The following is a 15,246-nucleotide window of genomic DNA, read 5'->3' as shown; positions in this document are numbered from 1 at the left end:
GCAACATAGTGCAGTAATTAACTCTGAATAGGTCCACTGTCTATTTTGTGATTGTTATCACCAGCTGTGAAAGACTTTTGGGTAAGGCCAAATAGAACGTGTCCATATTTTATTATTTCATGTTTCTTAGTAAGCTGGTTCTGTGATTTAAATTAACACATTGACAATAAGGTGTCTGCAGTGCACCACCATGAATTGCAGTAATGAGACAGACAACAGATTATATGATCATAATTATGGTGTGTTTGTGACAGTCTCTGGCATATCACAATCGTGAAATATACAATTTGTATTACCAGTGTCACACAATACTAACTGTAAAAAAAAAATGAATGGGGATACATATAATATTGAAAACCAAAAGTTCTATGGCCACTGTGAAGTTATTACCTAAAATGCCAGGTTTTTTTTTTGTCAATTGTACTGATATTGAACAAACACAGACATGATGGGAAAAAAAATATACACACATATATATCCAGTGTATATGTGTCTTGTAATGTGTCATTTAATTCAGTGTTGCAAATGAACATGATATTAAATAAAATTAATTCAGATACTGAACTGATACTAGCACATTTACCCTTCCATAAAAAATAATTGTTAATATATGCATCAGTGGCGGATCCAGAGCCTGATCTCGGGAAGGGCACTTGTAGATTATTTAAAGAAATAATCCAGACACAGTAACCACTACAGCTCAGTGTAGTGGTTATGGTGTCAATAGTGCCGGGACCCCCTCCGAGAGTAAGTAGTCAAACCGTTTAAGAACAGTTTGACAACTTACCTGAGGTCTGCTGGGAAATGGGGCTGTAGTAGGGCATAGTAGCAGTGGTGTGTGTGAGTGGTGCAATGTGTGAGGGGGTCAATGTGTGAGCAGCGTGAGTGAGGGTGGCAGTGTGTGTTAGGGGGCAGTGTATGTGTGTGTGTGTAGGGCAGTGTATGTGTATGGCAAGCAGTGTGTGTGTGTGTGGGGGAGGGAATGTGTGTGTGTGATTATTTTTTTTAAAAAAGCCCCCCTTACCCTTCTTATCACAAACACACACATTACCCCCCCCACACACACACACACACACATACATTGCCCCCATACATACATATCAATTACATTTTAAAAACAACACATATTATAAAAATCCCCCCTACCCTTCTTATATGTGTTGTTTTGTTAATTTAATTAAAACAAATATACATTATGTTCCCCCCTCCCTTCTTACCTTTACTGAGGGAGGAGAGTGGACATTTTTCGATCCCTGGTTGTCTCAGTGGTAAGAGTGAACTCTAGCCCGAAGTTCCAGGGCTAGATTTCACTCTCGCGAGATCCAGAGCATTGCCGTGGTAACCACGGCAACACTCCGTGCTCGCGAGAGAAGGACCCGGATGCGCTGCAGGCTGAGCTCTCTGGTCCTCTCTCCCTCCCTCCTCTTCCGGCTGCCAGCACGGTGCCTGAGGATCTCCCCTCCGGTCTGTGAATGTGCTGGCAGGGGAGAAGGAGACCCTCGGTCTGCTCGGTTTTCTCACGGGGGGGGGGGGGGGGCAGTTGACTCCCCCGGATCAGCCACTGATATGCATGCATGTATGCAGTCACTCTTGTGCAATATGCATTCAGATTCTCTGCTTCATGTATACAGATGCATACTCATCCACATATAAGCAGAGGCACACACATTTACACAATCAAATAGTTTTTTTTCCCAGCAGGGCCCCATAAGACCTTCTCATCCTCAAATGGTCTCTTATTGGGGCTTAAGGACAGAGACTTTCAGAAGGGCCCAAAGGACCAATGAGAGGCCAGTGCCTAATAAAATACAATTCTGTAGAGGTGCAGTTAGTGACAATGCTAACAGGCCAAGGAACCAGTAGAGTAAGATGATTTGGAGCAATAGCCTTCCTGATGAGGCTAGAGCCCTCATAGTTAAGAGGTCTCTTGGTTGGCTTAGTGAGCATTTTGGCAAGCCTTGACCCAGTGAGAAGGCCTCTGGCTGGTATGGGGTATTGAATTTCATGCTGAGGACAAAGCCCTTGTCATTTAAATTACTTGGAAAAACCAGGTCTCATTATGAAACTGAGGACTTGTGTTGTTCTCAGAATACCAGAAACCAATGAGATTTATTGCAGTGTATTAAAAATGGCACACATCACTGGTGACAAGCAGTCATTTGGTAAAATTTCTACCAGTTTGGAAATGTTACCAAATGGGTTTAGGCCCTTAATGGTAGTGCAAAAAGTAGTAACATTTTTGTTTCCTGAAGCTAAAATGTTGCCTTTATTAATATTTGTAATAAAGTTTTGTGTTTTTGCACTACCTCAGAGTATCTTGACTTGTTTTTTTTCTAGAATCCATTGAGGAGGCCTCTTGTAGAAATGGGTGCAAAGACTATTGGCAAGATAGAAGAGGCTCACTGGGTTTTATAGTGTGGCTCGCACACTTTGAAGTATAATGGTGTCCCAGTGAAAGGCCTAGGGCCCAGAGAGAAGGCTTCCTGGCAGGAACGTGGCCTGGCAGTGGTTAGACCCTGTCAGATTATAATCTACCTGCAGCCGTGTTTGTCTGAATAAAGTGGATATAGTTGACTTTGTGGGTGGATGTAGTGAGTGTTGGACTGTGCACTAGTATATAGCTAAGTGCAGTAAGTGATATAACTCTATAACAAGAGGCGATGTGGAACAGTCATTTGGAAGCAAATGATCCTAACAGCTACTGAACTCCCCAACCTACCTGTACTACTATTGCCTACGAGTGATTTGTGACAGCCTTGAAAATTCCCAGCATGATTTAATGTTTTTTTCTGCATTTTATAAATCTATTATTTTTACTAAAGTGTTGATGTGTGTCATTTCCACATAGAGCTGAATAAGGTTTGCATTTCAGAAAATTGTTAAAAAAATAGACCATGTTTGTCTTGGGCCTCTATTAAATAGAATAATAAGATGGCTGGCTAAACTTATCTGCAAAATCTCTTTTTGGCACAACTTAAATGTGGTGCAGTCAATATTTTATGCTAAACAATTGAAACCATAATTTAGTAATTCCGTTATGAAAGGTATTCTTTATAATCTAATGCATATTATGTGAACTCATAGCAGCTCAATGGAAAAACACAGTATGAGATTGATTTTGCCCTTTGATGATTCTAGATCAGGGATAGGCAGCCTTCGGCACTCCAGATGTTGTGGACTACATCCCCCATAATACTCTTACACCAATAATGCTAGCAAAGCATCATGGGAGGTGTAGTCCAAAATATCTGCAGTGCCGAAGGTTGCCTATGCCTGTTCCAGATCATACATTAAGCTGCAGGCCTGCCAATTTGTATCCTAAATATGTACCTGTCCTAACAAAGTTATGCATTTTTAATTAACATGCATGTATTTGTCAGTTCACCCCACATAACATTTATAGGTAAGGCATATATCAAGACTGGCATTGGTAGTCGTGCAGTAAAAATTCAAAAACTTGCAGTAATTAGTATTAACAAAATTTTTTCCAGTAAAACTAACAAAGGTAGAATGTTTTGTAAACAGATATGAGCACATTTATTCATGGCCCTGCACCCTTCAATAGAATATTACACCTGTCATTACTAAATTTATGGAAGCTACTTGATACTCAGTGGCTTGCATTGAGGTCTGTTTATAACTATATCCAAGCGGCTGAACTATCAAAGTCCTGTTTTCAGAAGGTGGATGCAAGATATTTCCCATGAGTCTTGGAGATCGGAAACATTTTTGGAAGATAACCTCGGTATACTTTCACACCAAATTGTATCATATATCCTTTCCTGACTCTAGCATCTTTATATCATGCTAAATTTAAGTTTATCTCGGCTAAGTGACACATTAAATCTGAATGGGGCACTGAGGGATCTTTACATAGTATGATTTAGAACTGCTACACAATAATATTTGAAGCCCTAATAAACAGAAACACGCTACATTGTATGCTAATAATGATTATTTCCATACATCATAAAAATCCCTTTCCTAGGATAAAGTAAATTATTTTAAAAAAGTGATGCAATATTTAGGATAACAGGCATCAAGCACCCCATTAGTATCAATTCTTCTAATGAAATGTTGTGCCCTTAAAGGAGATAGAAAAAGGAATCTGACACAGTGTTTATTTAATGGTCATAGTCCATATTTTAAATACATATTGGCCATTTCAAGTTGTTACGTTTCTATAAGAGAAGGGGAGAAGGAGTATCCAAACATTACATTTAGCTTTTGCCTCAGCAGTGCCCTTGGCACCTATGGGTCATGTAGCTCTACCATTTGTAAGGGTATTATAAAGGGTACTGTTTGGTTTGGTAAAGGGACCTCCCCAGAATAACACAGCTGTGGTCATATTTTTTCAGTGTTTTTTTTTTTCTTTTTTCTTAGAATATTCTCTAAATCTTATCTATGTATATATGTATATTGATATATACAGAGTGTACAAAAAACAAGTGTACATTGTCATCTTCACAGTCTGGTTTGAGCTTCAGGGATGTAAATCTCAATGCTGTCTGCACTCTCTGTGGCAGAGTTGTGCCTGTAAGAAGCAGCCCGTTTGGCTGCTAATAGCCTCTTCCGAGCCTCTTGCCTCTGACGATCAACAGAATCCAAGGACCGATCCTTGATGGGATGCACTTTCTGACGGAGAGGCTTCTTTGGTATGGGAGGAGGAACTTTTTTCTTCTCCTCCTGAGGAATGAATGGAACACTATTATAGACTGTATACAATATTTGTCACTAGACGCTACAAATGTGTACACTCAGACAGCTATCCCTAGCTGCATGCACAATACATTATAAAGATAATAAAACATATAGGATAAGGGCCTACCCACCTACTCGCAAAGGAAATTAAATGGAGCAGAAATCTAACCATGCCATTTTTCACTGCATGCTACTCAGATTGCATTAATAGATTAGGAGGTACCCTCTTGCTAAACTGCTTTAAAGGGACATTCCAGGCACCAATACAACTTTGTATTTGGTAGATTTTGGCCTAATTAATTTGCGGTTATGGTTTTTTTTTTTTTTTTATGTTCAAATCTTAATAGTTTGTGCAGAATTATTTTTTTTTAGAGTATATTAATAAGGCCAAAAATATTGAAGCCAAAATATTGATGAGCCAAATCATATACATTAAAATAGTACCAGTGCCCGGAGTGTCCATTTAACCAACAATGCAAAATCAAATTAGCTTTGAACGGACTGATTTGCCATATGTTTGTCTAAAATGTAGACAAGATTAATAAACTCAAGTGATTCTAAAAAAAAAAACCATGGTGAGCGTGTTTTGTCAGTTATGGGGTTAGCATGCATCTGACGCCTCTCCCTGATTGCCTACTTTTCAATTATTGTACAACCCATCATTATTACTTTGCTCCAGCAATGACTTTCCACTGTCCAATTTGCTATACCTTGCTTTTTTTTTTTTGCTTATGTAGGTAGATGTGCTCATTCATCATCTATGCCTTAAAATAAGCCTATGGTCCAGAAAATAACAATTGTTCAATAGGTTCTATGATTTGCAGCTAAAAAGTTAAGTTCAATATTACTCACCTTCAGCAGTCTCCAGCTCATCTAGTGATGCCAGCATTCAAGCTGACATCACCAGTGATCTCCTCCAATCCATTGCTTCTCATAGAGAAAACATTTACGATAGGTGGATTGTAAATATTGTAAATTTATAAAATTACATTGCAGTGTTTAAAACTGAAGGATCATTGCACCCAGACCCCCAGACCACTACAATGAGATGAAGTGGTCTGGGTGACTATAGTGTTCCTTAAACTACCCACTTCAAGTCCACTTTCACCTCACATAAGTTCTCCCCACATTCCTTATCCTTACCCTAATATGTTCCTACCTGAGAACTGCTGTAAACTATATCAAATATATGATCATTACATATAATAAGGTACTACATGTGCACCTAGCAGTTTGTGTTCCATTTAACCTTTTTTTGCAGTTACAGCTTACTTCATCATTTTGCTACTTGTTCTTCTGTTCTTAAATTTTGATTCATCAATATCTTTCATGTTTGTTACACACTGTACTGGATGTAAAAATTATAGAATTATATTTTTTCATCAACAGTTGATTTCTTGAATAAAAACACACCAAAAATTAGAGGTTCTGGTGACCTCTCATAATGACATGAGCAAAGCAGATGTGTCTATCTTTCTTATGGTTGTAGACATGATTATATAATTCATGTTTAACAGAGTTTGAAGCTATATATCATACTCAGTTGGAGCAGACTCTGCCATAAACAAATCTTGCTGCCTGAACATAAAAATAAGGACTGTAAATATTGCAAGAGCAATGTTATCCCATGGTGCAGCGCTACCCAAGCTTTGTATCTGTGCGTCTGTGCAACTACTTGTGTGTCAGTGTTTGTATCTGTGTGTCTGCATGTGTGTCAGTGTTTGTATCTGTGTGTCTATGCACCTGCATGTGTGTCAGTTTCTGTATCTGTGTGCCTGTGTATCGATGCGTGCCTTTGTATCTCCATGTGTATATCTGTGTGTGTCAGTGTATTTGTGTGTCTGCCAGTGATTGTATCTTTGTATCTGTATGAATTATTGTGTCAGTGTTTGTATCTGTGTACATGCATGTGTGCCAGTGTGTCTATATCTGTATATATCTATATCTGTATGTGGGTTTTTTTTTGTGCATGTACATCTGTATGTGTGTCAGTATTTGTATCTGCACTGCATATAATATATATATATACATACATACATACACACAGTATCTCACAAAAGTGAGTACACACCTTTTGAAAATATTTTCATGTGAGAACACTCAATTATGACAATCTGCTACAATGTAAAGTAGTAAGTGTACAGCCTGTATAACAGTGTAAATTGTCCACTCAAAATAACTCAACACACAGCCATTAATGTCTAAACTGTTGACAAAAAAGTGAGTACACCCCTAAATGGAAATGTCCAAATTTGGCCCAATTATCCATTGTCCCTCCCTGGTATCATGTGACTCAGTGTTACAAGGTCTCAGGTGGGAATGGGCAGCAGGTGTGTTAAATTTGGTGTTATCGCTCTCACACTCTCTCATACTGGTCACTGGAAGTTCAACATGGCACCTCATGGTAAAGAACTCTCTGAGGATCTGGAAAAAATAATTGTTGCTCTATGGCCTAGGCTATAAGAAGATTGCCAAGATCCTGAAACTGAGCTGCAGCATGGTGGGCAAGACCATACAGCGGTTTCACAGGACAGGCTCCACTGAAACAGGCCTCGCCATGGTCAACCAAAGAAGTTAAGTGCACATGCTCAGCGTCATATCCAGAGGTTGTCTTTGGGAAATAGACATATGAGTGCTGCCAGCATTGCTGCAGTGGTTGAAGGGGTGGGGAGTCAGCCTGTCAGTGCTCAGACCATACGCCGCACATTGCATCAAATTGGTCTGCATGGCTGTCGTCCCAGAAGGAAGCCTCTTCTAAAGAGGATGCACAAGAAAACCCGCAAACAGTGTCATTTCTTAAGTGTTGTCACGTGAAAAGATATAATAAAATATTGAAAAAATGTGAGTGGTGTACTCACTTTTGTGAGATACTGTGTTTTTGTGTGTATATATATATATATATATATATATATTTGTGGTCGTGGCCATATAGCCGTATATGAGATCATAACATATAATAACATATAATAACATAAATACCAATTAGTTGGAATTAGTCGGTTGTGGTGTGCCGAAACCGACAGAGCAGTAGGCCTGTAAAAAGTGGGCCCACCTTAGAGGGTGTTTGTAATAGAGGGAGTGGCGGGTGGGGTGACTCGCCAGACCATTGACGGTAATGTGAGAGTGGATTGGTAGCCCTTTTATAGGGAAACCAAGCCCCTCCCACAACTACAGGCCAAGCCTTTATATTTGTGGTCGTGGCCATATAGCCGTATATGAGATCATAACATATAATAACATATAATAACATAAATACCAATTAGTTGGAATTAGTCGGTTGTGGTGTGCCGAAACCGACAGAGCAGTAGGCCTGTAAAAAGTGGGCAAAAATAAATACCATAAGACATAATACGTTTGTGGCGAAACCAGCTTCGCCACTGTGAACTGGAGAGGCCTGGCTGCTAGCCTCCTGCCCTGCGACTACGGCCCATGGACATATTGCTCTATAAACACTATATTTGGGCATGTAATAATTTATATTGCTGCTACTGGCCCTTTAAAATCATCTATGAACAGATTGGGACTTTTGGGACTACTGTCCCTTTAAGACTGTGAAGCATATTCTAGTGTACTGCCTGTAATATTGTATATGTATTCATGTGTTAAGTTTAACCTGGGTGATATGTATGCAGCATTCACCTGATTGTTCGGTAGAATCACTCCATTCATTATATTGAGTGAAACTACCGAACAACCAGACCACCCAGGAATAAGTGTGCCTCCAATTACAGTTTGCAACAATGTTGCAAACGGGTAATTGGCAATCAGTGTAATGTATTCTTTGTCCTCTGGGTGGCCGCCATTCGGGAAACAAACACGTGGCGGCGGCCATCTTAAACTACCGAACAGCGGTGTTTTGCCGTCGAGTGTCTGGAACTAAAATCGGACACTTGACTAGGCAAACACCGCTGAGACCTCCATACTTCCAGAAATTCGTATGGAAACTACCGAATGACCCGCCGTTCGGTAGAAAGAACCCCACAAACAAGGGAATTCATTCAAACCCTCTCCAGGCTCTATAACACAGGCAATTCGTCTGTTTCATTCACTTGTTTGTGACCGACCGCAGGGCCAAAATGCATGGAACTGTTTTCGGATACTTTACCCATGCGGTCGGTCAATACTTTAAAGTCCCATAACTCCCGAACCGTTTATCCGAATGGGCTGATTCTTGCATATGTTGTCCCCCTGAATAAGGGCTATCAGGGGATACCTGTTTTGGAGGTGTAGCCTATGTATTTGGGGTACATCCAGGAATTGGGGAAAAAGGTGTACGGTATAATTGTGTTAAGTGTTAATCTAAGGGGAGGAAATGTGTGGGAGGTACATCCATGTGATTGGTTAATTTCATCCTCCCCCTGGGAGTGTCCTGTATGTACTTGTTTGTAATAAAAGCCAGACTGGGTGTCCCAGTCTTGAGTTCTTGCTTAACCCTCAAAGCGATGTGTCGTCTCGGTCTTTGGGGGAATGGGATTGTATGCTGACTGCCAAGAGTGTAAGCCGATGTCTGCTTTTCTTGTTCAGCTGTTCCAGTGTTCGTGTGGTTCCAGTCGGGAGAATGGTGTTTGCAGTAGCTGCCTGTGCATCTGGAAAGGAGATTATCGCCTAAACTGGGTTTTATCCTCTTGTAAGTGAAACGGTCCGTTACAATTGGTGGCAAGCGGCGGGATCGTTCCTACAACCAGAGGGACAGCTACAGACAACACCAATTCCTTGGAGTTACAAATTGAGGGCAACGTTAGCATTCGTGCAGCGCCCCTGGCAGCAGAGGTATCCAGCGACTTGGAGCAGACAAGTATGGAAGGCTCTGACGCTGAAGATGATTTTATGGCCAAGGTGAGGCAGCAAGTGGCCCAGTATGGGGGTTATATATCCATGGACACATTCCAGGGGATCTGGAACCAGGTCATGGCTGAGCAAAACTCAAAGATGGACGAAGAGTATGATGAGCAGGAAGAGTGGTACAGCAGCAGAGTAGAGGCTGCATCCGAGGAGGTTAGCCGCCCCCCCCCGAGGCGGCAGGAAGAACCCGAAGTAGGGGTCCTCATAGATTGGTCCTGTGAGGAACCACAACAGGCAGGTGGAGATGGGACCGAGGTCTCTCTACCGGCCCTACAGGGATGCTGGGCAGTCGGCCCAGATCCCCAGCGGCAGTGTGTAACCCAGGGAGCTGATGGTGTCGTCCATCCTCCCCAGCGGCAGAGCAAGTCCCAGGGAGCTAAAGGTGTCGTCCTTCCTCCCCAGCGGCAGATTGTATCTCAGGGAGCTGAAGGTGCCGTCCTTCCTCCCCAGCGGCAGTGTGTGTCCCAGGGAGATGAAGGTGTCGTCCTTCCTCCCCAGCGGCAAGCTGAGTTACAGGGGGCAGAGGTTGTTGTTCCTGCCCCCCAGCAGAAAAGTGATGTGCCAGGAAGGCAGTGTGAAGTAAAGGGAGAGGAGAGCAGCGTCCTCCCTCCCCAGCGGCAGTGTGTGTCTCCGGGAGCTGATGGTGTCGTCCATCCTCCCCAGCGGCAGGCTGAGTTACAGGGGGCAGAGGTTGTTGTTCCTGCCCCCCAGCAGCAAAGTGATATGCCAAGAAGGCAGTGTGAAGGGAAGGGAGAGGAGAGCAGTGTCCTCCCTCCCCAGCGGCAGTGTGTGCCCCAGGGAGCAGAAGGTGCAGTCCTTCCTCCCCAGCGGCAGTGTGTGTCTCCGGGAGCTGATGGTGTCGTCCATCCTCCCCAGCGGCAGGCTGAGTTACAGGGGGCAGAGGTTGTTGTTCCTGCCCCCCAGCAACAAAGTGATGTGCCAGGAAGGCAGTGTGAGGTGAAGGGAGAGGAGAGCAGCGTCCTCCCTCCCCAGCGGCAGTGTGTACCTCAGGGAGCAGAAGGTGCAATCCTTCCTCCCCAGCGGCAGTGTGTACCCCAGGGAGCAGAAGGTGCCATCCTTTCTCCCCAGCGGCAGTTTGCCATCCAGAGAGAGGAACTTGTTACACCCTCTCTCCCACGGCAACCTAACCCACCAAGGGGAGATGTTAAGCCCCACAACTGTGCAGATGGGACTGTAGTCTCTGCACTTACAGCACAAGGGATAGGGACGGTCGGTCCTGTTCCCCAGCCTCAGTGTGATGGATCCAAAGGGGAGACAGTCGGTCTCCCCCTCCGGCAGTCGAGCGGTGCACCTAAAGGGGAGACAGCCAGTCTCCAGCAACCAGGCGCCCACCAGACTACTCCCGTGGTAGTGCTGGCAACAGGACAGAGTACCGCTGGTCTCTGCCCCCTCAGCAACCCACCAAGGCAACCTACCCGTCTCCCACCCAGCAGTGGTGAAACACCAGAACTTGGACAAAATCCTTTCTCGCCCAGATGTAGTAACCGGTTAGTGTGGGTGGGCTGCTCTGTTATTTCTGTTTCGTGGGTGGGTTGCTGGACTAACCAGGGCACTGACCGGCAGAAAGTCAGGTACCCTGTTAGTCTAATTGGCAAAGGGGAGAAATGTGGCGAAACCAGCTTCGCCACTGTGAACTGGAGAGGCCTGGCTGCTAGCCTCCTGCCCTGCGACTACGGCCCATGGACATATTGCTCTATAAACACTATATTTGGGCATGTAATAATTTATATTGCTGCTACTGGCCCTTTAAAATCATCTATGAACAGATTGGGACTTTTGGGACTACTGTCCCTTTAAGACTGTGAAGCATATTCTAGTGTACTGCCTGTAATATTGTATATGTATTCATGTGTTAAGTTTAACCTGGGTGATATGTATGCAGCATTCACCTGATTGTTCGGTAGAATCACTCCATTCATTATATTGAGTGAAACTACCGAACAACCAGACCACCCAGGAATAAGTGTGCCTCCAATTACAGTTTGCAACAATGTTGCAAACGGGTAATTGGCAATCAGTGTAATGTATTCTTTGTCCTCTGGGTGGCCGCCATTCGGGAAACAAACATGTGGCGGCGGCCATCTTAAACTACCGAACAGCGGTGTTTTGCCGTCGAGTGTCTGGAACTAAAATCGGACACTTGACTAGGCAAACACCGCTGAGACCTCCATACTTCCAGAAATTCGTATGGAAACTACCGAATGACCCGCCGTTCGGTAGAAAGAACCCCACAAACAAGGGAATTCATTCAAACCCTCTCCAGGCTCTATAACACAGGCAATTCGTCTGTTTCATTCACTTGTTTGTGACCGACCGCAGGGCCAAAATGCATGGAACTGTTTTCGGATACTTTACCCATGCGGTCGGTCAATACTTTAAAGTCCCATAACTCCCGAACCGTTTATCCGAATGGGCTGATTCTTGCATATGTTGTCCCCCTGAATAAGGGCTATCAGGGGATACCTGTTTTGGAGGTGTAGCCTATGTATTTGGGGTACATCCAGGAATTGGGGAAAAAGGTGTACGGTATAATTGTGTTAAGTGTTAATCTAAGGGGAGGAAATGTGTGGGAGGTACATCCATGTGATTGGTTAATTTCATCCTCCCCCTGGGAGTGTCCTGTATGTACTTGTTTGTAATAAAAGCCAGACTGGGTGTCCCAGTCTTGAGTTCTTGCTTAACCCTCAAAGCGATGTGTCGTCTCGGTCTTTGGGGGAATGGGATTGTATGCTGACTGCCAAGAGTGTAAGCCGATGTCTGCTTTTCTTGTTCAGCTGTTCCAGTGTTCGTGTGGTTCCAGTCGGGAGAATGGTGTTTGCAGTAGCTGCCTGTGCATCTGGAAAGGAGATTATCGCCTAAACTGGGTTTTATCCTCTTGTAAGTGAAACGGTCCGTTACAACGTTGACCAAACTTTATTTAGATAAGTCACAAAAAGCTAGTCTTAATTCTTTAACAGGATTGGGTATATAAAGAGTATAAGCGGAAGATTTCCAGCGTCCCATTGTTTTGATGATGTGTGGAGGTATGTGGTTAGCAGAGGCTGTGGATGCTGCCCCGATTCGGAAAGAATGACCTGAAAATTGACTAGGGTTCAAGCCGAGTCTAGTCAACAGCAATCTTACATAGAGCATAAACCTTGCTGTAGTTAGAACGTTACCGTGCAGTTCTAGCAAAGGTTGTAATGGTTGTTTGTGGAGTGATTGCAGATAATTGTCAACATTTTGTACCGGGCACCATTTGTTATGAGTAGGGTACAAAGGGATCGTAACGGTATGACCCATGGTGCTGGTTTTTGAGTGTTTGAGTATGAGTAGGTAATGGTCGTTATGTTTCTCTAAGTCCATGGTTCTTAAGTAATCAGTGGTCGTAATAGTCCTGGTTGTGAATTCGTTGGGACGGAGGAATCCATAAAAAGCTAGATATATGGCTGTCTTTATGACCGTGTTTGTCCTGGGCTCAAACGGGGAGGAATCTAACAAGTTGATTAGTGCATGAAATATATGGTTATCTATAGGTAGTCGTTTTGCTGGGACATGTGTGTCTAATTTTTTAATGCCTCTAAGAACTGTCTTGATTTGATATGATGACAAGAAACTAGTGGCTTTGGGTTGTTGAATAAGCATGTGGTGTTGAATTCCCGTGAGGTATAATTTAATAGTGTTGAATGATAGTTTTAGGTTGATGTGGCAAAAAGAAGTGAAACCCAAAATTGCTTCTATCGTAAACATGTCGTGAATGTGAAAATCAGTGATAAATTTCCTGAATATGTGAAATGCTCTGTCGTAAGTGTTTCTTGTATTTACAGAAAGTGCAAGGTGAGAAATGTGACGCGCGTGATTTAACAAGGCTTTTAATCCATTATCATGTCTGTGAAAAGTGGGGCTGGTGTTGCCAGTCTGGAAGCGGTGGGCAGTGTCGTGAAGAATTCCTGAAAACGAAATCGAGACAAGTGATCAGCACTGATGTTTGTGCACCCTGGAACGTGAATACATGTTAGAAAGAATTGACAAGTGGCTGCTACCCATGTGAGTCGTCTCAAGAGCCTCATAATTACCAGTGATGATGACCGGCCTTTATTGACAATATGGCAAGTAGCCATGTTGTCAGAATAGCACCAAACCGTGTGACCGGACCACTGGTGGCCCCAGGTAACGGCTGCTGCCACGATGGGGTACAACTCAAATAAAGCAGAGGTCTCTGTGAATTTTGTGAGAGCTGTCACCTCAGTTGGCCACGGACCCCCAAGCCATTGGTCTCCCCATATGGCTGCGAAACCTGTGTTTGCTGCAGCGTCTGTCCATAGTGTAGGTGAAGTGTCTGAGTGAGGTGGTATAAACATGGCACGCCCGTTCCAAGAAGTGAGGAAAATTCTCCACATGTGCAAATCTGATGTTGCGTGGTTGTCCAATGAAATGTAAGATGTGTCTGAGGTAAATTGTGGAAATAGTGACAGCAAATGTGAAATAAATGATCTCCCTTGGGGAATGATTCTCATTGCAAAATTAAGCGATCCCAGCAATGATTGTAAATCTTTTTTTGTGCAACGACCTTGCTGTAGGTAATGGTCAATGCTTGCCAGGATACGCTCAATTTTCTCATGAGGGAGGCTAGCCTGCATGTGTACTGTGTCTAGTTGTATCCCCAGAAATTGCATCTGAGTGTCAGGCCCCGGGGTCTTATGTGGGGAGACTGGGATAGAAAGTGACTCAAATAATGCCAACATGTGTCTTAAACTTGTGGGTGGAAGTGTGTTGTTCTCAATTGTGAGGAAATCGTCTAAATAGTGAATCACTGAGGGACATTTGCATATATTGAGTAACAACCAACATAAGGCCTCTGCAAATGTGTCGAAAATACGCGGGCTGCTTTTAGAGCCAAAAGTGAGGCGAGTGAAAAAATAGTATAACCCTTCCCATTTAATGCCGTGAAGGTGCCAAAGTGTAGGGTGCATAGGAAGTAATTTGAAGGCGTTCACTACATCCGTTTTACTCAACCATGCCCCTGTGCCTGCTTTAATGATAGCCCCAATGGCATGGTCGATAGTGGCGTAATGCAGTGAAAACTCTTCCGATGGTATGAGGGAATTTAAGCTGGGGACTGTAGAGGAATGTGGTGCGGATAAATCAATGATTAGCCTGGGTTTAAGTGAGTTTTTCCCCGTGACAATCCCAATGGGATTGGTTCTCCAAGAAGTAAAAGGTGGTGAGTGGAAAGGACCCAGCAAAAACCCTTGGTCCACCTCAATTGTGATAAGTTTATGTACCAGCTGTGGGTCATCTCGTGTGGAAAGTAAGTTGTCACATTCCAGTGTGCCTGTAGGTAAATGTATCAACCCCTGTGTGAAAACCCTCCGATAGACCTGTTATGAGGTAGTCACTAAAATGTCGTGATGGGTGTAGATGTAGTAAATCAGTGAATAAGCTGAGGTTCACGCATGTGAGATAGGGTTTAGGAAAAGCTTTATTTGGGCACATTGTCTTGGAATGAGCCCTAAAACAATGTGAACAGACATGCATTAGTCTACATGAACTAAACCCACAATTGCCAGCATTAAAATTGTTGCATACTTGGGATTTCCCTAAGAAGACAATATCTCTTCCTAGTTTGTCTTTTAAACCTTTATTTGACCTTGAGGGGATAGTAGTTGCTTGGTTTTTTTCTGCCTCAGCTGTATTAGGGCA

At 43.2% G+C, this 15,246-nt stretch overlaps 1 protein-coding gene across 3 annotated transcripts in view; it reads right to left on the bottom strand.

The window, feature by feature from the left end:
* Nucleotides 1-3,230: 3,230 nt before the first annotated feature.
* The window catches only part of DLGAP3 (DLG associated protein 3), a 452,253-nt gene continuing 440,237 nt past the window's right edge, over nucleotides 3,231-15,246 (bottom strand). For all 3 annotated transcript variants that reach the window (XM_063454879.1, XM_063454869.1, XM_063454887.1), the window contains one exon: nucleotides 3,231-4,686. In XM_063454879.1, the coding sequence (XP_063310949.1) occupies nucleotides 4,465-4,686 (222 nt within the window). In that variant the 3' untranslated portion in view covers nucleotides 3,231-4,464. The remainder of the gene's footprint in view (nucleotides 4,687-15,246) is intronic.

Source organism: Pelobates fuscus, chromosome 1, assembly GCF_036172605.1.
Source record: "Pelobates fuscus isolate aPelFus1 chromosome 1, aPelFus1.pri, whole genome shotgun sequence".
NCBI classification, from domain to species: domain Eukaryota; kingdom Metazoa; phylum Chordata; class Amphibia; order Anura; family Pelobatidae; genus Pelobates; species Pelobates fuscus.
Note: the sequence above shows the minus strand (reverse complement) of the source record. Positions and strands in the feature narration are given on the sequence as shown.